This window comes from Phocoena sinus, chromosome 5 (assembly GCF_008692025.1).
Source record: "Phocoena sinus isolate mPhoSin1 chromosome 5, mPhoSin1.pri, whole genome shotgun sequence".
NCBI lineage: Eukaryota > Metazoa > Chordata > Mammalia > Artiodactyla > Phocoenidae > Phocoena > Phocoena sinus.
In genome coordinates, this window is record NC_045767.1 from 67,743,951 (window position 1) to 67,768,405 (window position 24,455).

Genomic DNA, 24,455 nt, shown 5'->3' on the forward strand with positions numbered 1-24,455 from the left:
GGCAGGGCTTGAACCAATATCCTCTGTATTGCCCATCGTGTTCTTGTCCCTTTGTGTCTAGGATGGTGCCCAAGATAGTGGTCAACTCCCAGTCTCTGCCCCATAAATGTTGGCTGAAGTAAATTAAGTAGGCATCAGTCTGTGAGGGGCTAGTGTTGACTTCTTAAAGTTCGTTTCTACTTAAGTAATATTAGGTAGAGGACCAAATGCAGCTCCTCCTCTGGTTGTAGGCTGATGTCCCTATTCGGCATGAGGGAGTGAAGGGCCCTTAACTTGGGCGTATTCCTCATAACAATGCTGGCCTGAGCACTAAGTGATGACTCAGAGGAGACCCTGTGAGCCCAGACATACCACATCAGATTCCGAGGAGATGCTGAAGAAGAGCTCTGGGGAGTCTTTGGTCCCTGGCTACCTATAAAAAGTGCAATTTTAAGTTGAAAAAAGGAAAAGTAGGGACCAGGTTCTGTTCACCTTTATACTGTATCTCCAGAACACTGATAGTCAGCATTTGGTATATTTGCAGAGTGAGTGAATGACAAAACAAACAAACAAAAAACAAAACCCAAAAAAACCCCCAATCCAAACGTTCTAAAGTATTGTTGCAATCTAGACTATTTTCTCTTCAATATATTCCAAATAACTTATGCAGCTCTTAGATTCACTTGATGCATGACTTCCTAGTATATAAGACAGGAAAGCAAATTTCCTTCTTTAAAAAGATAGCATTATTTTATTATCTTTAATGGGAAGCAGATTTGAAATCTATCAAAACCTGATGAATAATCATCATCAAGAAGTTCAAGAATGAAAAGGAAGACCAGTTCAGCATCAACTATGCCAGCAGCACAACTGCTGTAATTTCAACACTGAGACAATGGTTCCATCAGTTCTTTCGGCTACTTTTAGGAAATCAGTAGCTAAATCATTCTGGCCCACGTGCCAGGGAAGATCAGGATATAGTTGTGTCCACAGAAAGCATGATGAGATTTTAAACGATCATGAAGATAGTTCAGTAATATAAGCTCTCAAAAATTTTAAACCAAAAAAGTATTTTTTTTTGTAGTATGTTTCACAAAACCCTGGGGTAACTAGATAATGTGAGAGCCAAGATGTGAATACACTCATTAGAAATATATAAACAAGTTTATTTGCCTATTTTCTAGTTCTACTTTAAGGGGATATATGAGCTCAGGAAGTACATGGGTATACACTACTCTGCAGAAACCTAATAAAAATAAAATGACTGCATGGGGGAGATCACACTGAAAGCATATCTGAAAGAAGGAAAGCAGCTGGTTTTGCACAGGTAAAAAGGAAACATTTTCCAAACCAGGCAAAGATAATATAAAGTACCAAAAAGGTAGGGCCAGCAATGAATATGCTGAGAAATGTTACAAGTAGGTTAACTTGGAGCATGCTGGTGGCTATGATAACAGGAATTTCTAATGAAACATTTCTGAATATTTAGCAAAATTGCAGTGGGTCTACTTTGATGCCTACGAAAGAAAAACTACATTTGAAAGCCTGTTAATTTTCCCTTTATCCTCAGGTACAGCACTTACTAATTTTAGTGGACGGCTCTGCAGGCTCCTTTCCTTTGGCCCTGGTGTCATTTATTGTGAGATTAGATCTTGAGTGATAGGCTGTTCAGCCTCTGGAAATGAATATCTTTAGCTACACAATGATCATCAGGAAAAAAGATTTGAACTTTGCGTGCTTTTCCTGATCATAACACAAGAGCGTTTAGGCCATAATCAATTTCATCCCAAACATGTATTACCTTACACAGATGGCCACTAATGGTCACAATGGGAATTACATATTCAGCAAGTGTTGAAATGTGATAAAATTCCCATGGCATTTATGGAATTAAAAAAAAAAACCTCCAAAGACTAATTTTACTTTCAAAATGTCACTGTGCCAAAAGTTATAAAGGTTTCAGTTGATGCCTCTTTGATATAATATAGATTTAATTATCAGTGAAAAATCATGAAATAATATTTATTTACCTAGAAAAGTCATCAATAATCTTATTTTCTCTTTTAGATGTTCATAATGTAATGCTTTTAAAAAGGGATATAAGTATAAAATTTCTACCCCAGTGAAGATACAAACGTCATGTAGAGTATTTAAAAACTATGGTAAAATGTATTATGACAGATTTGGAAATTGTGTTTTTTCCCCAATACATTTATATTACATATATTGGGAAATAACAGAACCTTAAAATGACCTATTTCCATATAAGCAAATATTGTGTCAGGGCTTAGATTATTTCGTATTTTTTAAAAGTTTATGATATGTTCCTAAATGAGGAAAAGCATAGTTATCAAACTCATATCAACTTGGGCTTCAGACGATAACATGGACTATCGGGCAGAAGTTTCTTTGAAGACAAATAAAAGGAATAATACTGGTAAATAAAGTTTTATCACTGGAGTAAATATGAATAAATAGTAGTAACATTTGGGAACCTTTGTTACAACATAAAATAAGATTGTGACTAGGCAGATGAAGAAACATTTCCTTAGCACAGAAATACCAGATACAGCTACGTGCTTTACACTGATTCATTCAGTTAATAGCTTCAGGGAGGCTGAATAAATTATGTCAGGTCAAACTGGGGTACAGCTGAGCTAGGATGGTAGAAACAAGACACCAAGAATCAATACACACCCCAAGGCAGCGAATGGAAAGTAAAACTGTGATTAAATGCAAGTTAGAATTTTATGTAAATCATCAGGTTTTTAAACATTTGTCTCTGTTGTTCAGTTCTTGGTAATACTCTGTTTCTGTGAATGGGTTTCAGCCTCAGTCCTGAGGCGTTCCTGCCAGGGTTACCTGTTTCCTGTTTCCACCTGCAGGCCCCAGACTCACATTTTGGGACTGGTTTCCTTCCACACACACACGTGTGTCTGCATTCCCTCCCTCACACACACACCGAGCAGGTAGTTCTGGGCAAGATGGTGGGACACAACCATAGTCCCTTCCTTCCTCGAATTTGTACTTCAGAATCCATTCTTTGGAGCCTCCCTTCCTTGTTTTCTGACTGTACCCCCTTGCCTTGCGTTGGTACCTGTTTCTCCTAGACCCTGCTGCCTGGCTGTCATCAAGCCCCAAGTAATTAGCCACAGGAGCAGAAATGGAGAGCAGCGGTCTTCAGATTTACCTGAGGGGCTTATTACACACAGATCAGTGGGCCCTACCCGCAGAATTTCTCACTGAGTAGGTCTGAGATGAGGCCTGGAAATGTACATTGGTGACAATGCTGCTGGTTTGAGGACCTAATTGCTTGTCTCCAGCAAGGTTGACAAACTATTTCTGTAAAGAGACAGATGGTAAATATTTTAGGGTTTGAGGGTCGTACATTCTGTGCTGCAATGACTCAATGCTGTCACTGTAGTGTGAAAATGGCCAAAGACAATTTGTAAACAAATGGATGGAGCTGTGTTCCAATAAAACTTTATTTACAAAAATAGGCAGTGGGTGAATGTGGTTCTTGCGCTGGAGTTTGCAGACCCTTGATGCATAATACTGGTGAGCAGCGCATCTCTGCACCGGCCTCCATCCTGACTGATTGCTCTTGATACTTCCTGGGTCAGCTCTGACCCTTTTTTCTTAGCCTGGCCTTAGGTCCTCTGGTCCCAGTTCTCTCACCTCTCCTTGCAATCCCAAACTATACACAGAGCCTCTCAACTGTAATATACGATTACCATCAGAGAAAAACAGTATTCTCCCTAAATAATCACTTTATTATATGCTATATACTATCTTAGAAGTAAACACAAAATTTTCTGTGAGCACAAAAGATAAAAACAGGAAATAAGTATTTTCTTAGTTTGGGTGGCTCCAAAAAACCATCCAACACGAGTTAACATTTGACCTAAAATCCTAAACGAAGAATTAAGAATTAGCCAGGCACTTGGGAGAGGTGGGGAGGGATGCAGGAAGAAATCCCAAACAGAAGAAATCACATGTTGTTGCAAAGACATAGGTATGCAAATGCACATTGTGTTTGAGAAGCTGCCATTTAGTCAATATGGAACCGATAAATGAAGCGAGGTGTGTGGTGATTTAAATAATGCTAATTTAATAGGGTTGTTCTGAGGATGAAATTGGATCAGTCATCTCAAACTCTGAGTACTAAGTTAGGAAAACGATAAGCCTAAAAAACCGGCAGGGAATGGAAATCAAAGGGGCTATTTTTTATGTTTGGGATTCCAAAGGCAAAGGGCATCTGGGGAAGAATTGCAGAAGGGGAGGGACAGGATCAGATTTACACTCACAGGGTTCACCGGTGGCCAACTGGGGATGGATGGGAAAGAATGGAGGTTGCCAGACCAGTTGGAAGACTGTGGCAGTCATCAAACTCTTTAGCTTTAAGGTATGGTAGCTCTGGAATACAGAGGCCCTGGTGGCCATGGGATTCTCAGAACCATTCTACAACGCTGGCTCTCAAAGATCACCGGCTTCTCTCTGGTCTGCATTCCACTGGGCATCATTCACTCTTGTGCTTCTCTTCTCAACATCTCTTTGCACACAACAAAGGGGTTTTATTTAACAGAAGAGACTCTCATACCTCTGTCCTTTCAGTTTAAGCTGAGCTAGAGCACACGAAGACTAACAGCGTTAAATCATTGGCATGGCTCATTAGCCTGCTTCTGGAGAAATCAGGCAACCAAGGCCAAGAAGGAGGTTTTAACTTGGTGCTTTTTGAACCACAGAAATCATATTTGAATTGTCACAGAGCCAAGGGCTTGCCAACTAAGGTCAGAATTCACACACCCAGCTGAAAAGAATCAGGATTTGAGAGGCGACTGGGTGTAGCCTGCAAAAACAACACATCCATCTTATCTGAGTGAGAAGAGAGCAAAACCCAGTGTGGAAAGTCTACCTCAAAGCGTTCATAATTAGGGATCGATCAGCCAGAAAGGAGAAGCGTGAGATTAGAGATCTAAGGGAATATTAAGTACTTTCACTAAGAAGACTCTAAAGACGAGTTGAGGGAAAATCATGAAAAACATATTCCCACCTTCATTTTTTTTTTTTTTTTTTTGGGGGTACGCGGGCCTCTCACTGTTGTGGCCTCTCCGGCTGCGGAGCACAGGCTCCGGACGCGCAGGCTCAGCGGCCATGGCTCACGGGCCCAGCCGCTCCGCGGCATGGGGGATCTTCCCGGACAGGGGCACGAACCTGCGTCCCCTGCATCGGCAGGCGGACTCCCAACAACTGCACCACCAGGGAAGCCCCCCACCTTCATTTTTAAGGAGGATAGAGTACATTACATTACACAGAGTGCACACAGCCTGCCTCATTTCCTACGCAGACGGGTCCTGAATACCATGCCTCCCAACCCCAAGGGCTGATCTCATGATGACTCAACTACACATGTGGTTACGTTTTACTTTTCAAGTCACCAACATTTTACATACATTCTTGCTTTCTTTTAAACCGTGCTGGCAGAATAACATATGGATTAGGAACATGAGATCTGGAATTAAGACAGAACTGGGATTTGAATCCCTGCTCTGCCAACTACTGGATATGTGTCCTTCAGCAAATAACTTAAGAATTTCTACATCAGCAAGATAAGGCTAATAATATGGCTGTACTAGAGTTGTTTTGAGGATGAAAATAGATTGTTTATCTTAACCTTTTTGTTTTTGTTTTTTTTTTTTGAGTACAGGTAGGAAAAGATGTTGAGTACTTACCTAAGACTAGGTATGTCTATATCTTTTGTATAACCGATTTGCTTTGTTAATGTTAATAAATTATATATATTGCAAGATGCAACAACAAATTGTAAAAAAAAAAAAAAAAAGATGAGTAAAACATAAATAGAAACAGAAGTTATAACATTTTCTTGCTTACCCCAATGGTTCATTTTGTGTACCCCACGTTAGAGGCCCCTGGAACTAACTAATCAAGTTAAGGAGCAGAGGACTTGAAGCTTAGTAGAGGCTCAAAAACTGGCAGGTCTTCTTAGTAGATAAGCTGACAGACTGCAAATGTTCTTAAGCAAACAGTAAAACAGGAAACTACTGGAATTTGAAACCACAAAATCACCAGTACATCATGTAAATTTTCATCTAGTACGTTTCAGTTTTTAGTACAAATGAAAGTGATATTGGCAGCTACTAAGAATAGAAACGGGTGGTTTTATCTGAAAAAGTATTCAGTTGGAATACAGAAATTACTGTGAATTTGGCAGTCATAAATGTTCAGGAAAAGTTCTGTTTTTCATTAAGTTTTCTATTTCTCTAGGAATCCTCTACACCACTCCCCACCATATGTTGGGAAGGGTGCTGGACTGCTGTTAGTTACCCCCGAGTGTAGTGGTCAATCTGTATTATGCCACATCAAGGCAGTCTTCTAAAAAATCCCAGAAATGTCAACCATATTTTGGGGAGGAACCAAGGAGATAATATAAAAAAAAAAGATCACTAACTACCTCACTGTCCTATCTCGGGGCCTATCGCGGAGCCCAGGGTGCTAAGCCCTGTCTCCAATGACATTTTCCAGTGTTTAAGTTTACTGCCTATCTCCCTGCACTGAAATGAAGACAGGGATTTTTCCATCCTTTCCCCCTCCTGTGCCCCCTGAGCCCACAGCAGAGCCTGATAAGTGCTGAGGCATTTGTTGTTGAATATTTGCGACCAAGTGTGTCCCACATTCATATGTTAAATAAGTAGGAAGACAGGTTTTTAAAAAAATGACTGAGTCTAAATTTCTAATGAATGCATCCTTTAAAATCCTTAGCTACCTTTTCTAACACATCCCTAAAGTATCCTTAGTGACAACGCATTTGAAACCAACACCCTCAAATGTGCAGAAAGCATGAACTATGTGGGTAACAGAAGGCAGGCTTTCGTTAAGCAAGCACTTACTAAGTAAATTTAGCCTTTGAATTAATTATTTAATTGACTCATTCATTTATTCATAAAATACTTATTCAGTGATTAATACAGGCCAGACAGGCAGTTCTTGGAGACACAGAGATGAGTTCGATAAAAACGATCCCTGCTCTCACGAAGCTTCAATCTAGTGGAAGATATATATTAACTATGAATTATAAAAATTTGTGCATATAAGACACAACACAGCTATCTGATTCAAAGGGGTGCTAAATGCTGCCAAAATTGTAGCTTTTCGATTACTCTTAAGCTCAAAAATGATCCTTTCTGACCCATAATTAATCTAAAAGACGTTAACAGATAAAAGTATGGGGTAAGTTTAGATTTTTCAAAAAGCATATTTTGTAATTTATGCCTCATAATAAGAGAAGAAGACAAGAACAATTTTATCACCAGGGAAATACTAGACAAGTATTATATCTCACTGTTTTCTGTAATGCTCAAGATAAATAATTTGCTTTCTCAAACATCAGAAGTGATTAGAAGGTAATTTATGCAATTGCATTTCCCTATTGAAGCAAATAAGTATAAAAATTTTTCAAAAACTCTATTTACCATGAAGGAATACCTTCATATTTCAACCAATGGTTTAATTATAAAATATTCCCCAATAAGTAAGATCAAAGCCCTCTGTACCACTAATTTTCAAAGGAATCCAGCAGCATACTCTAAGTATGAGGCAAATAAATCTGTGTCTTAGAAATAAATATAAAGTAGCAGATCAAAGACGAAGGTGAGAAATTACAGAGAAACCACTGCTAATGAAGTATAAGACTTGATAATTATTCTGTTATTTATTTGCAATTTTTTCCCGACCAAATAACAAATAAATTCTTAATTTAAAAAATAACCTAGGGCTTCCCTGGTGGCGCAGTGGTTGAGAGTCCGCCTGCCGATGCAGGGGACACGGGTTCGTGCCCCGGTCCGGGAAGATCCCACATGCCGCAGAGCGGCTGGGCCCGTGAGCCACGGCCGCTGAGCCTGCGCGTCCGGAGCCTGTGCTCTGCAACGGGAGAGGCCACAACAGTGAGAGGCCCGCGTACCGCAAAAAAAAAAAAAAAAAAAATCTAATATTTAAAAACATAGACCAACACTATAAGTGGTTTCATAATCTAAATTACAAGTCCAAATACATTGTCTTTCAAAAGAAATAGGCTAAAGAAGGTAAAACAGGTCAAGTGTGCTGTCTGAAAGAATGAGACAACTGTAAATTCTTTCAAGTGGTGATGAACAGAGACGAAAAGGTGTTTTCTGTCCACAAAACCCAAGTGATGCTACAATTCTCCTCAAATTGGGTAAAGACACCTCAAGTATCTGATGTGATTCTCATAATCTCTTTGGCATTTTAACTATGTGAGCCTTCTTGCTCCTGAATGTCTTGGGTTTCCTAGTAATAAATGTCACCTTCCTGACCTTTATTTAGTAAAAGAAATAAGATGTTTCAGGAACATCCTGAAACAACTCATAGCATCAGAGAAATGATTTCTTTTTAATCCTGAAAAGTCTACCATCTGAATGCAAGTGTTGGAGACCAAACTGTACAACTGTGTAGCAGAGATGTTGATGATATTTTATAGATGGATGTAAAAGTCCTAAATCCTCTAAAAATGACTGTCACTAGGGAAAACCCTATCCAGAGAACTTTTTCAAACCTTTCACATCCTCTCTCCCTTACTGTGCCCTGGAGGTGAAGGGGGGAATTCTAGTGCTCAGATGAGCTGGGTAGAAAAGTAACAAAGCATTGCACCAGGGGACACATGGCATTATCTTCTTGGCTTATTTTGATACATGTTTTTGGAATTATGCTAGGAGTTATAGCCCCCAAGGGAATAAGGCTTTTAACTAAATTTTGAAAACTGAATTACTTGTTTGAACAAACACTGGAGGGATAAGACAGATAGCAGGGTTTAAAAGTACAACCTTAACCATATTATAATATTTCCACTTATTTTGTAACTTATTAAAAATACATTCTTGATTTCAGGAAAAGCTCTACAAATCTTCCACATTTTAAATGCCTTTAATATAATGCTACCATTAATGTGTCAATGGCATTTTGCATCATTAATTCAAAATTGGCCAGAAACGTCTTGTGTATGACCACAAGGATGTTCTGATCTTTTGTTGAAAAGCGAGGGAAAATATCTATAGAAATTTTGAGAAGCACATTTCCTAAAAATTTTACACACATACAGAATATTATCTGGTTTCCAAACTGTGCTCCGTGGAGCCCCAGAGTCCTGAAAAGCCACTCGTGGACCACGATGAGGGCAAGGGTCTGAAGGGAGAGACAGGGGCTTCTCCCCACCTCTCCACTTGTTAATCAGAGAAGCTCTGCTTCTGTATATTACATATACACTGAAAATATATAAATATATTCAGGCAATACTTAGTTTGGAAAATGGGTTCTGCTCTTATAAAAAAAGAGGGATTTGAAAACCACTCTCACAGTTTAAAAGTCATTATCTTACAAGTCCAATATTATGGCCTATATAAAAAACAGATCCCAACCATATGAAAAATAGATTACAAAAAACGAGTCTCATTTAAAGTAGCCAAGGAAGAAGCCAAAATGGATGAGCCTAGGACTATGACAGCTAAATTTAAGTTAGAGTGACACACGAGCAGAACCTGCGCTGACACACTGAAACCTGCCTCCCACAACTCCTCCCGAATACCAATTCCAGCTGATTTTAACAGAGAATGGAAGCTCAGACCAAGGGAGACCCGCTATCACCCCACACTCCCCAAACGATCAGGGGGGAGAATCATTTTTCAGAAAAGCAGCTTTTAGTTGCAGGGACCCCTCTGTGTCATTGTGCCTATTCTTTTTCTTTTAAGAAGACCTCTGCTCTCCTTTAACTGGTAAAATAATCTTTTGAGGCTCATTTCAAAAGTTACCACCTCTCTGAAAGCTTGCTATGGCCCAAGTTCGTGGGTCATTCCTCTGGATTTCCTAGAGGAACTGGTTCAGACCATGACACTCAGAGGGCCACACTGAGTGTTCCTTATTTGGTTGTGCATCCCTGATACCTAGCATCTATTAACCGCTTAATGAAAGTTACTTAAGTTAATTACTGAAAGAACCGATGGTTTCAGGGGATATAGAAAATCAGTCCTTATATGGAACAAGCTGGCTGACCATGGGAACCAATCTCTTCACCTTTCTGATTTTTCAATAAAAGAGAGCATGGCTTATCATGAAGTAAAGAGGAATTAGCTATAAATTCCCTTTTTCATTTATTTTAGGTAAGAGACAGTCATAAGGGAGGCTTCTGTATCTGTAAACTAAAAATATATAAATACATGTAATGGAGTTCCCCAGGCAACTTAAATTTCAATGTGACTCGCGATCGCCATCTGCTGGAAGAAAGGTTGAACATCTGTTCTAGTTAAAAGAGCGAAGTCAAAATTTAATGACATATTAAACACACACACACACACACACACACACACACACACAACTGTTAAACCTATAAAATTGAATCTATAAACTCTAGGACATTCACAGTAAAAATGTTAGGCACATTAAACATTGAACTCCAGAATCTGCTACAGTGCACTTCAAGTAGAAACAAAATTTAATGGTTAGAATCCACTTAAAATATTTTTATTCAGTTATTATATATTAATTCTACCATTGCCACAGGGGAAAAGGCTTCATTATATTCAGGCTGTGTAGGAAAGGAGACAGGAGAAAAAGAATCATTTCCAAACAGTTTTTTTTTTTTTAACTTCTCAAAAGAGTAAGAAAAGCCAAAGATTAAGAATCAATACCATTAGTACTTTAAGACAATATGGGACTTTGGTTGGAGATATTGAAAGAGATTATAGTCATGGTCTCATAAATAAAAAATTACTTTATTCACTAATATTCCAAAGACATAACCATATATAAGGATATTAGAAAAAAACGGGAGAGAGAAATTCAATAAATTGATTAATAACAAGTCTCCTGCTGTGTGTGCACATCTAAAATTGGTGGCGGTGGTGGGATTTATCGAGTTGGAGGGTTCCATACATGCTATCACAAGTCTTCTGAGAGATAAGGAGGATACAAAATAGGTTCAAATATAAGGGAGAGATGAGACACAAACTAGCTTCTAAAGTGATCTCAATCCACTGAGAAGACAGGGGAACAGTATCTAGAGTCACAAGTGGCAACTGCATACCAGAGAAAACCACCTCCAGCTGTACCATGCCACTGCCGGTATTACACAGAGTGGGCGGCATGCGGGGAGAGGAAGGAGGGAAGGGTCCAGGGAGACATGCATGGTGCTGGCTACCATCCAAGACAGAAAGTACATTGAGAGAGACGAAGAAAAAACATGTCAGTCGTCACTCATCTGAAGGCAAGATCAACTTGAAGCAAGCTTGAGTCTGTGCCTTATAAACATGAGTATAGTTGAAGGAATTATGTAATTAGGAAGTCAGAATGAAGATACTCGAGTGGCTAAGAGTATGAACTCTGGAGCCAGAGTGAGAATTCTGGTTCACCCTCTATGAGCCGAGTAATCTATAAAATTACTTAACCTCTCTGGTACCCTGATTTCTTCATCTGCACAGTTGGGATAATTAACACTACCTACCTCAAAGGGATGCTATGAAGATTAAATAATTTAATACAGGGGTCCCCAACCCCCGGGCCATGGACCGCTATAGGTCCGTGGCCTGTTAGGAACCTGGCCCACAGCAAGAGGTGAGCAGCGGGAGAGCGAGTGAAGCTTCATCTGTATTTACAGCCGCTCCCCATCAATCGCATTACCGCCTGAGCTCTGCCTCCTGTCAGCGTTATGGTGAGTTGTATAATTATTTCATTACCTATCACAATGTAATAATAATAGAAATAAAGTGTACAAGAAATGTAATGTGCTTGAATCATCCCGAAACCATCCTCCCTCCCTGGTCTGTGGAAAAATTGTCTTCCATGAAACTGGTCCCCGGTGCCAAAAAGGTTGGGGACCGCTGGGTTAATAGATTCAAGTGCTACAAATAGCACGTGGCACACGGTAAGTACAACATAAAAATGTCTGCTATTTTTAATTTAGGAAGCAAGATTTCTTGCTATTTATACAGCATCAATCATAGTGTATCCATCACTTTTTTGGCTGAATAGCCTTGGTTTCTTTGTTGGTAAAATGAGGATATTTATAGTTGTGGCAGAAATGATGGATGTATCTAAGTGAACAATGACAGGCCAGATATAAGCACTGGGTTGTTCACTTATACATTCTATATGATTGGCTATGGAGTCACACAAGCTGTATATTTATTATATTACTTTGCATTACACATTATATGCCTTCATTAACTGTATACACACATGCATGTGTGTGCAGCTTGTGTGCATGTCTGTGTGTGGGCAGGAGGCACGCACACCTTCAACAATGCTGATGCAATGGAAGATTTTGGCAAAGGTATTGCTAGATGAGACTAAATTTGATCCAAAATTGTGAAAAGAGCCCAGATCTATATAAAGCAATTCCAGAGACTTTTCAGCAAAAACTTTAAGAGCTGTCAGTGCTTAGACCGGAGGAGATTCAACAGTTTAGCGGTGTGTCAAGATATTTTGATTTTAATTTTATTGGCCCCTTGAATTAAGACAAGTTTTCTGGAAACCAAACTTGCCTTACGGGGCAAAACAGTCTTCCACGTACCTTTTCAATTAACTCGTAGCTCTCTTCCAGTTTGAGCAGCCTGTTCTGCACGGACGTGGACGCCCGGTGATAGACCGTTCGCCACTCCTGAAAGTCGCTCTCTGAAATCTCAGCCACGGCGAAACACAAAGTTCTTAACCCTGAAAAAAAGGGAGCATACACCCCCAACCACAACATCAAATAAGATTTTGTTCAGAAGTCTGACACTTGCTTATTTTTTTTTCCCCATAGCACAGTGATATTGATCTGGTGCTCAGGAAATTTACAGTTAGGTAGAATGATGCGGCAGCCACTCTGCAAACCAGTTTGGTACCGTCTAGAAATGTTAAACGTAAATATATGACCCAGCAATTTCACTCCCAGCCATCTACCTAAGAGAAATGAAATCACACACCCACACAAGGACTTGTAGGTACATGTTCATTAGCAGCACCATTCACACCAGCCCCCAAAAGGAAACAGTCCAAATGTCCATCAACTGGTGAAGAGATAAACAAAAACTGGTGGATCCATACTACAGAATACTCTTGAACAATGAAAAGGAATGGAGTAGTGATGCATACTGCAGCATAGATGCCCTCCAAAACCATCATGTTAAGTGGAAGAAGCCAGACACAGAAGATCACATGTTGTCGAATTTCATTAAAAGTAAAGTCCAGAAAAGGTAAATTTATAGTGACAAATAGTAGGTTAATTTTCCTGGGGGCTTGGAGTGTGGGTAAGGGGTGCCTGCAAACAGCATGAAGTTTCATCTTGGGGTGAAAGAAGTGGTTTAAATTTGGATCGACACTTCCGTTTTTATTTAACAAAGTCTCATTTCGAAAACACTGATTCAGTTCAAACAATATGTTGAAATCTGATTCAAGTTCAATGGAACCTTAGTGTCCAATTCCCCAGCTCTTTCAATCCACCCTCCACGTCTCGAGTAACTTTTCTAAAATCTGAATGAATCTCATCAGGTTATTCCTTTGTTTGGAGTCTTTTCATCGTTCCCCAGGATGAAGTCCAAACCTCAGAGTCTGGCTCAGTCACCACATATCAATTGCCTTCCACCTCATTCTCTGCCATTCACTTCCCATGGTAGGGTCTTTGCACAAACTGGTCATTTTTTTCTCCATTCCCCCCTCTCAACCCCCTCTGCTGCCTGCCTTGCATCTACTTTAAGACTCAGTTCTTAAAACCATCTCTTTGAAGCATCCTCCTCTCACCCAGACCCCAAAGGCAGAAATCCCCAACACTCCTGTGGTATGAATGGCAATGTTTCATATTGTTTTTCTTGTGATCTCCTACATTAGCTTGAAGCTCCTGAAGGGCAGGGTCCCGGAGTTCTTCATACCTGTAACTCCAGTGCTGAACAAGTGGCTTCACAGACGCTTATGAAGTAAGGAAGAGAGGGACCCCAGTGGGGTCTACTGGGAGAGCCACCTTCCTCTAACTGGGATATATGGTTGTATTTACTACTGCTCTTTTACCACTGTGAATCTGTAGTATAAAGAGTCTAAAAAACTGAGGGACAGTGACAAAAAAGGAATACCCTGGGAAAACAATCACAGTTGATTTTTTTTTTTTTCCTCTCTCTCTTTTTTTTGCGGTACGCGGGCCTCTCACTGTTGTGGCCTCTCCCATTGCGGAGCACAGGCTCTGGACGTGCAGGCTCAGCGGCCATGGCTCACGGGCCCAGCCGCTCCGCAGCATGTGGGATCTTCCCGGACCGGGGCATGAACCTGTGTCCCCTGCATCGGCAGGCGGACTCTCAACCACTGCGCCACCAGGGAAGCCCCACAGCTGATGTTTGAAGTGACCTACTCCTAGTGCTCAATGCCTGTCAATTTTATAATTCACTTGGAGGCTACCCTCAGCCAGAAAAAAGTTAATGAGCTGGAACAAGGAAGAGGGAGAAGCATTTACCAGCCATGATAAATGCAGTTAACTAGGTTCCCAAGAAGACAATGTCCTCGCTCAAGGTTATTTAGCTCTCAGACAATTAGGTGCTAGTGATCTCAAGTCAACTAAAATATGGCTGGGACCATGTCAGAAAAAGAAGCAAAGAAGAGGGGCTTCCCTGGTGGTGCAGTGGTTAAGAATCTGCCTGCCATCAAAAAGAGTCATGTACCACAATATTCATTGCAGCTCTACTTACAATAGCCAGGACATGGAAGTAACCTAAGTGTCCATCAACAGATGAATGGATAAAGAAGATGTGGCACATATATACAATGGAATATTACTCAGCCATAAAAAGAAATGAAATTGAGTTATTTGTACTGAGGTGGATGGAACTAGAGTCTGTCATACAAGTGAAGTAAGTCAGAAAGAGAAAAACAAATACCATATGCTAACACATATATATGGAATCTAAAAAAAAAGGTTCTGAAGAACCTAGGGGCAGGACAGGAATAAAGACGCAGACAGAGAGAATGGACTTGAGGATACGAGGAGGGGGAAGGGTAAGCTGGGACGAAGTGAGAGAGTGGCATGGACATATATACACTACCAAACGTAAAATAGATAGCTAGTGGGAAGCAGCCGCATAGCACAGGGAGATCAGCTCGGTGCTCTGTGACCACGTAGAGGGGTGGGAGAGGGAGGGTGAGAGGGAGATGCAAGAGGGAGGAGATATGGGGATATATGTATATGTATAGCTGATTCACTTTGTTATGAAACAGAAACTAACACACCATTGTAAAGCAATTATACTCCAATAAAAGTTGTTAAAAAAAAAAATCCACCTGCCAATGCAGGGGACATGGGTTCGAGCCCTGGTCTGGGAGGATCCCACATGCTGCGGAGCAGCTGGGCCCATGTGCCACAACTACTGAGCTTGTGCTCTAGAGCCCGTGTGCCACAACTACTGAAGCCCGCGTGCCTAGAGCCCGTGCTCCGCAACAAGAGAAGCCACCGCAATGAGAAGCCTGCTCACCGCAGTGAAGGGTGGCCCCGCTCACCACAACTAGAGAGGGCTGCGCATAGCAGTGAAGACCCAACACAGCAAAAAAAAAAAAAAAAAAGAAGCAAAGAAGATAGGACATAAAGTGGCCAGAGGACTCCATCTTCCAAGAAAGGAGTAGGGTTGTCCACTGCCAGATCTCTTAGAGTAGAACTTAAATCTTTGGGCCATATTAGGACATGTTTTTCTCTTCTGGAAACCTGGCTGGAAACTTACTCTGGGGTAGCCATGGTGCACAAGTGCTGCTCACCTAGGGCCGGAGAGAAAGGGGTGGAGGTGGAGGCCAAGCCAATTGGAATGTGTCTAGGAGCTGGAATATCTTTAACATCACAACCAGAGAGCAGAGAGATGCTCCCCTAACCCTCCTCAAAAAAGGAACCTGTGCTGTGTGCTGGGTAGGTTGTACCTGCCAAGCCCCTCTGAAGTTGCGCCTCATGAAATCTGAACTCTACAGACGTGTGGGTCTTCATGCTCTTCCATTTTTGGAGGAGAAATGGGAGAAGGTTCTTCATGTTCCTGCTTTTCAAAGCCTAGTGCTTTTAAAAACATTCCTATCTTTCTGTAGCTTGGATTAAGAGGAAAAGGACTGGATCAGAGGTCAGGCTCGTGCCACTGGCAACAGTTCCAGCAGACGCAGACAAAAGTGAAAACTTGGATGGGAGATTCAGATACGGCGCTGGCCACTTTCGTTAAGTTTAGAGATAAGATTCTATAAGTTCCTGTAGGAACTGACCTTAATGTGTAACAACTCTCACTTCCTTTCATCTCATCTAGATCATCTCCCTAGACTACATTTCAGTAGAACAGAGACAGAACTAAGCATGTTTGCCACAGATTCTCAGGTCTCACACAGAGCCTGGCAGGTGGTAGGGGCTTAATAAAAGTTCTGAGTTGACACTAAGTTGAATAACTATTTTAACAGTTACAGAGATTTATTTATTTCTTCTCCTCTTTCTTAGATTAGAATACCCAGTTCTTCGACTCTTGTTTCCTTCCTTCTGCATTGCTTGAGCTATAAAGCATTTAAACTGTAAACAGAGAGAGGTCTGGTCATTGGCTCTGGGGTATCACATGACCAGTGACCCACACTCTCCAGCTGCCCAGGGCTGCCATGTTGGGAGTGTCTCCTTGCTTCCTTCTCTGCCCAGGTCCAAGGCTGTGGGTGACGCAGGCCAGACCAGGGAGCAGCCTGACATCTCCTGAGTGGTGACCCAGTAGCCCGCTTCCATCTTTTCCTCAGAACCTGCTCCTCTTTCTTGCCAGCGAGGCAGAGCCCAACTTCCCCTACAGTAACTTAGTTTCTGCGCACTTTTTTTTTTTTCTTTTTTTGCGGTATGCAGGCCTCTCACTGTTGTGGCCTCTCCCATTGCGGAGCACAGGCTCCGGACGCACAGGCTCAGCGGCCATGGCTCACGGGTCCAGCCGCTCCATGGCATGTGGGATCTTCCCAGACCAGGGCACAAACCCGTGTCCCCACATCGGCAGGCGGACTCTCAACCACTGTGCCACCAGGGAAGCCCTCTGCGCACTTTTAACTGATCTCAGAGGTGCCTGTGAGGTGTAGAGTAGGAAAGGACAGAGCTGCTGAGGGAGTAGGGCTGAGAAGTCTCTCACATCCTCCAGCATGGCCTTTGAGCCAGGCCTTAGGGACCACGCCTGTCACTTGTGGGTGCCCTTTGTTACCATTTGTGTGTCTGAAGAAAGTCTGAAATGCTGGGGAAAAAAACCCACTGTAAACAGTATCTATTCTAAAAAGCAAACAGATTTATAGGCCCTACATCCCCTAAAACGTGGGGACAAAGTCTCTCAAAATTTTAATACAGGAGAGTGAAATAAAAATAATGGGTGGGAACAGCATAGAGTATAATCTAAATTATCAACATTTATTTTTATCTTACTTTAGGAATCTCTAAGTAAAATAAGAATGATACTGTAAGATATTAGTAGTATATGATTTCATTTTATTTTAATCATGCTTTATTGCCATATTACACTCACCTTCTGTAGCAAACTGCTCTAAATGTTTTAGGGTAATTTCTTTGTATTTTGAAGTCTCTGCTAGTCGGTCATAAATTACAGTGTCCTGGAAAACGAACAGAAGGTATAACACACTTGAACTAAGAATTCTGAGTTTAATAAAGTTGATGTTGGCAACATTATTAGCAGCAAATGAGTATTTAAAAAATCACTTTTAGCATTAGTGTTGAAGCACAAAATATTTTTCCCTAATAACACTGTTTCCCTTATGACACTAAGAAATAAGGTTCTGGTCCTATATTTTCATCTTTCTCCTTTCTGAATAAATCCATAGTTACTGTAATGTTCAAAACCTCATATTCTATCAATACTTCGCCTACCTGTGATGTGCTGCAGTATCTCCCCCAACCCCTGAAGATTTTGCAGAACAATGCAGTGTTCATAGGTGCTATAAGGAAGAATGGTCCAGGACTCAAAGAGTTTGGGAAATGCTGGACTAAACAAAGCGAAAGAGCTTGCCCTGCTCAATACTTCTTAGAGCCTTTAAAACGCTAATGTGCATGGTGGTTCCAAGGGGGCGGTATGGTATATGCCCCAAACTTACTACTGAACCTCTCAGAGGTTAGGGCATCTTCATGGGATTGGTGCTCACAAAAGAACAAACTCTGAGAAACACAGGTCTAAATTCATGGAGTGGGCTGGTGGGTAGAGCAGGGAGGATCTTGGACAAGCCTAGCATTGCCTTACAGATGAATATTTCTGATTGTGTTACTTTAGCTTTACAGCTCAATTTATTTAGTCTGTAAAATTAAATTACCGGATTATCTTTAAAGTCCCTTTCAGCTTTAACTTTAAGCATCAGTACGCTTCTCTAATTTTTGTCCCTTTATAAATTGCCTGTTGTTCCTTTAGTTGTTCTTCAGCTTGGATTTAATGTTTTAGGAATTTTAGTATTTGGCCTTCATGGTTTTATTAGACCAGGAAAAAATAAATCATTTACCTGCAATTACTTTCTCAGTGGCATTACTCATTTTGGGGTCTCCAGTCTCAGGGCTGAGATTTGGAAGCAGACTAATGGAGTATGATTTAGAACCCTTGAGAGAAACAGAACTTAGTGACCTCAGAACAGATGGAATATTCCAGGCTCCGATTATGAATTTCTCTTCATTTTTCAGTGGTGGAATGGGAAGAGGGGCAAAGCAAAAGGAAATGATAACTTCCCCTCATGGCTCCTTTCTGAGAACGAAGGTATAACTTACAAACTATTTTTTTTAAGAGGCTAATGAAATTTTCCATGAAATTAAAATAGGCCATTTTAAAATTAAGAAAATCTTAAAAAAAATTAAAGTCATGAAAACAAAAGTGATACGTAATAAAGCTAGGGAGATTAAATTCTGCAATGTAGTTAAGCATTCTAGTGGAAGAAACTGATGATCACCCTAAATGGATTTACGTATCTGGTGTCTTAGCCCTTGGCAAGGTAAAAGTGGAAAATCATGGTGGGGTGATGCTGCTGGAGTGGCATGCACCGTCAGATTACAGTCACTTATGGGAAGAGCCTAGGCTTCACGGCTAAGAATTTGTCTTCGGTAAATTTTCATACGAAGCATTGTTTTCCTGTTCATCTTTTAGTCTGAAGTTCCAGTGCTGCTCTGTCCCTCACCTACAGTGCCTTGCACATGGCAAGTATTCAAAAAATATGTGTGAAATGAATAAAGCACTGATGTAATTCTCAGTTAGCCCCAAACTTCAGTTATATGGAATACCACATTATACAGTAAAGCCAAATAAAGAAGAGCTACACAATGAAATTCAAGAATCAATAATAATAAAGTATCAAGTAGGAAAAAAAAAAATGGTCTTATATAATTACTTAGCTAAGCACTGTAATTTATACTGATGTCATGCAGATAATCTTGCTATAAATTAGCCAGTTACTAATCATCAAGGAATCTGCCCTTGTTGTCCAGCTAAACACCAAGTGGAGACTGATCTGCTGCATGAAGCTGGGGCTGGAATATTTGCTAAAGACATTATACACATCTATATTTAAATACAGACAAACATTTACTGTGCTTATGTGTGCCATTCAGAATTATCTGCACTTTGCCTCTGCCGTGGTGGTGAATGGCTAGAAATAACTAATTTCAGATGTGGTCTTTTTTGCATATGGCACAGAATTTTATTTAGGGGGCACTTAATTTGAAAATTTTCAGTCACTTTAAGGTCCCTAAAGCATTAAGTGTATTACTCAAGTTTCTAACTTCTCTCTTGAATGTAAATATTGGAGTAGGATTATTTTCTTGAATAAATTAAATTTTTATTTGTGTAAATGTAACTTTCCCTAAATTGGCTACTACTGCAGACACAACTTGTGTATTGTGTACTTTTCCTTCTTTTTCACTTAAAAATTAACAAAGCAAGACAACCCAATTACTGAAAATCTGGAAAAAAGCAAGAAAAATAAGTCATACACACACACACACACACACACACACACACACACACACACACCATTTCTTTGTGTGATATTTTAAATGAACTCTTCAAATACTATCTTCCAATTCACTAACTCCATCCTCACCCCTCCAACTCTATCTAGAGCTTATTTCATTTGTTGATGTTTTTTTCTTAAATTTATTTATGATTTCTAATTTATCTTACATGTAACCCATTCTCCCCTCTCCCCCAAATTTCTTTTTGATTAAAAATAACTAATTTCTTTATCATGTTGAGCTCTAAACATCCTCTGTCAGAACAGTTTACACAGATGATTTCATCTGGGGTGAGTCTATGCTCCAGTTGTTTACATGTTTGTTCTCTCTTCGACATGAGATTTCCTCATGTGTCTCCAAGTTTTGCTCTTGCTCTTTCCTTCTTCACATGCATTTCAATCTAGTGGTTTTCTGTACTCTCCAGTAGGGGCTTGAATGACCTTTCCTCAGCTCTTCTCCTGGTTAGGAAGTTTACCACTATCTTAGGTTTTAAAGAGGGGAGGCTGGCTCCTATCTGCATTTTACAGAAAGTACCATTTGTGCCCATTGTCCCATAGAAACCAAACTCTAGACATTGCTCCCCGATTCCCAACCCAGGGCCTGGGACTCCTACCCATCTCAGCTCAAGACTTCAGTTCAGTGTATCACCTTGATTTTCTATACCTCTTTTGGTCTACTTCTGTTTTCTCTTTATACTATATCCATCACTGCTATGATTTTGGAATAAAGGAGGTGCATCACACTATGAACAGATAATACCATGTTGACTGGAAAATATTCTTGAAGACTTCTTTTTTAATTTTTGTTTATTTATATTTATTTTTGGCTGTGTTGGGTCTTCATTTCTGTGCTAGGGCTTTCTCTAGTTGCGGCGAGCGGGGGCCACTCTTCATCGTGGTGCGCGGGCCTCTCACTGTCGCGGCCTCTCTTGTTGTGGAGCACAAGCTCCAGACACGCAGGCTCAGTAGTTGTGGCTCGCGGGCCTAGTTGCTCCGCGGCATGTGGGATCTTCCCAGACCAGGGCTCGAACCCGTGTCCCCTGCACTGGCAGGCAGATTCTCAACCACTGCGCCACCAGGGAAGCCCTTGAAGATTTCTTAATTGCCTTTCATTACTAAGGTATTCTGTTACACTTGTCACTGTTGATTATTCACTCTGCCAAGGAATCAACGGACTCTTCAGGCTTTCCCCCAAATTTCAATGCCCTTCCTGGATCCTCTACTTTTCACATTTAGCCCTCCTCTCTTTTCATGCATTATTTTCTCCATATGAGATCTCATCAATCCCCTGCTTTTAGTTTCCAGCTACACTTTTAACTCCTATATCAGCACCCCATATATCTTCCCCTGTGAAATGCAGGTATCTTTGCTCTTATGGCCCAGATGTAGCTCCCAACTCTTTATCTTAGTAAGTGGTATCACTTAGTCTATTTAGTTAAACAGAAATCTGAGAATCCTAGATCATCTCTTCCCTCATCACCCACATGTAATCAATTACTAAGTCCTAAATCTCTGTCCTCTTAATCCTCTCTGCAATTGTCTGTTATAAGGTTTTGATCCTTATCAACTTTTTCTTGGACTGTAGTCAACAGCTTCAACTGCTAACTCTCTATACATCTCTTTTCTGCTTTAAATCACCTTCTAAATGGCATCAGAATGATCCAGAAAGAAAGAACAAGTTCTCGAGCATGAAAAACCCATGACTTAGCCCATGCTCACCCTTCTAACCTCACATTCTGCTATTCCCTGCCAAACTGCACATAGTTCTCAAATGCACCTTGCTGTTTTACATGTTTATGCTTTTTTAGTATTCAACCACATACCATAGCTAATTTGGGAGTGGCAATAAGCAAGTTAATGTATGCAAACTATCTCCATGATTATTCAAAAAAGAAGTCCAATGTTTTTATTTTTTATTCAGTGCTTTAATGCCCCAAACAAAGTTTCTAGCTGAATTACTCAAAACTAAGGAAAGAGGATGTGGACTGGGTGTAGTTAAACTGGACACATACAAACCATTTAAAGTGGGAGGTCTTAAGGCCTCTCCTTATTACTTTATCACTTAATGCTACCACTGGGAGGTGAAAGATCTTTACAATATATTTTAATATTGTATCCTAATCTTCTCTTTATATATATTTCCCTGAGTAGTCTTAAGCTCCTGACAAGTTTTGAGTCTTATCTTCCTAACCCCCAAATCCAGTTGAAAGTCTAGTAGATAAAATGCACACAGCAAACAAATGTTAGATGTTTGAATCAACAACCAAAGGAATTCTAAAACTACATTCATGAGACATCATGAAATAATTCTACCAAAATTCTTTAAAACCAAGGCATTCAAAAATTACATTTCAATGCTTTAAAACAAAGGCACTGAAAAACATTCTCAACAGGAATTCAAATAATAAGCTTGGGTTTCTTGGTAAGTTCAGTTTCCAAGTTCTATGTAATAAAGCAAGATTGGTGATTATAGTTGAAATTGGAAAGTTCCAAGTTGGTAAGTTACCTGACTACCCCAACTATACTAGGTACCTGGAAAGGATAATTCAAAAGGGAAATATTAACTAATTTTAAGAATTAGAAAGAAAAGGCCCTGGGCAGTAGATTTCTTATAGTTCCATGAGTGTAGACATATTTCAACTAGAAAAATTCAGTCAGAATGACTATTTTGACAATATAACCTGCCAATATACCATAGCCAACCAATAGTTAGAAATTCTGTTATAATTAAACCAATGCAAATACAATACAAATAGTAGTCTCCACATGAAGAAATTATAGCAGTAATTGTGATCCATTTTTTCCCCCATTTCTAAGGCCTTTAAAAAATTAAATTCAAACTGGTATAGGTCACTACATTTCTAATTCAATTTTAAAATATTTTCCGTATTTAACTGGCTTCTAACATATTTCTAAACAACAAACCTCAAATATTATGTACCAAACATTGAATTATATAAATAACCCAGGCCAAACTTTTTCAAAGCACCAAATTTACCCAGAAGGAATTCCATAATTCACCAGAAGAGGCTGAACACTATTAGTATAAAACACTACCCAGAGTGGACGTCAGCAGCTTCAGGCTAAACATCTGTGTTACGTTTCCGTAGCAGAATGCTTAACGTATCCATTATAAACCATCGTAAATCAAAACTGCAAAAGACAAAAATAAAAACTTACAGCTCCTTTGCAGTAAAGTCGTAACTTCCCGGATGGAGTGCGAACAATCACTGACATTCTTTTTCTAGCACTGAAAGAAAGAGGTTTTCCACAATGTGTCAGCGTGGTGAGAAGATACACCTATTTGTTTGTCACGTCTCACATATTTTAATACTCCCAGTGAAAAAATAAATTTGACCAAATTATGAGGCCGATCCTTCCACATACACAAACCATCCTCTGGGTGTATAGTTGAGTCCTTTGAAAGTTACATTATGTTTTTTAAGGCACCAGGGTACCATCTACTTCCCTAGAGGAATAATTTACAAAATAGCTCCCTAGAAACCTGCAAGAGTTAGTATCCACCAGGATAAAGGAGAGTTCTAGTTCAATGTTTTCAGATTTAAAAAATATTTAAGCCAGTATCTTTTTCGATGAATTATTAAAAAGAGAAATGATAATCAATTTTTTTGATATTCAAACATGGCTGATTTACCGTACTTCAAAGAAATTATCTTTTTTGGCTATATGAACTTTTATAACTTTTTTTTTCACACACACACTGTATTTTATTTTTACAAGAGATAAATAAACCGACACCAAGCATTGTAAGTGGATGACCACAACAAAAGCAACAATGATTGCAATTACCAAACACGAAACACTCTCATACTATGTCATAATATTGACATTCAGTCCAGGAATCCTCCATTGTGGCAGTTCCTTTACTTTGCAATGAAAATTGATTTGTGTATTTTTTGCCTCTGAGTCCTTGTGGGATTTTTTTTTTTATTCAAACAGAAAGTCAGTTTTAAGTACACATCCAATCACACATAAAGGCAAACACTAGAACTTTAAAAACCCACTTAAGCCTTCATGACTATCATTTTTCAATGATTACTAGCAAACCACTGGCATCATGTAAAAAACCTAATTTATCTTGCAAACTCTAGTTAATGAGCACAAACCATTTAACATTATGTTGGCAGTACAGACAGATAAAAATTGTTAGTCAAACATACAACATCTTTTAATGCGTTAGCAAAGAGATTGCAAGTAACAGTGAACAGAGTAAACAGGTATGGCATTGCACAGGATAAGCCGCACCTGGAACTAATTGTGTATAAGCATATTCTCTCCAGAAACCAGGGGTAAAAAAGACTTCTCAAGTGTCTGCGTCTATTTGTGTTACCTTATAACGTTCTGTGGCTAAAACACTGAGATGAGGGCAATATAGCAGTCAGGTTTGGTGTCATAGCATACCGCTGGAGTTTCCTCCAGAAATGTCTAGGAGTATTTAGTTCTCT

General features: G+C 39.9%; 1 protein-coding gene across 2 annotated transcripts in view; it reads right to left on the minus strand.

Annotated features, from left to right (window-relative positions):
* The window catches only part of ATP8A1 (ATPase phospholipid transporting 8A1), a 235,290-nt gene that overhangs the window by 102,080 nt on the left and 108,755 nt on the right, over window positions 1–24,455 (minus strand). For both annotated transcript variants that reach the window (XM_032632465.1, XM_032632464.1), the window contains 3 exons: window positions 23,170–23,239; window positions 17,517–17,601; window positions 12,572–12,711 (listed from right to left, as the gene is read on the minus strand). In XM_032632465.1, the coding sequence (XP_032488356.1) occupies window positions 12,572–12,711; window positions 17,517–17,601; window positions 23,170–23,239 (295 nt within the window). The remainder of the gene's footprint in view (window positions 1–12,571; window positions 12,712–17,516; window positions 17,602–23,169; window positions 23,240–24,455) is intronic.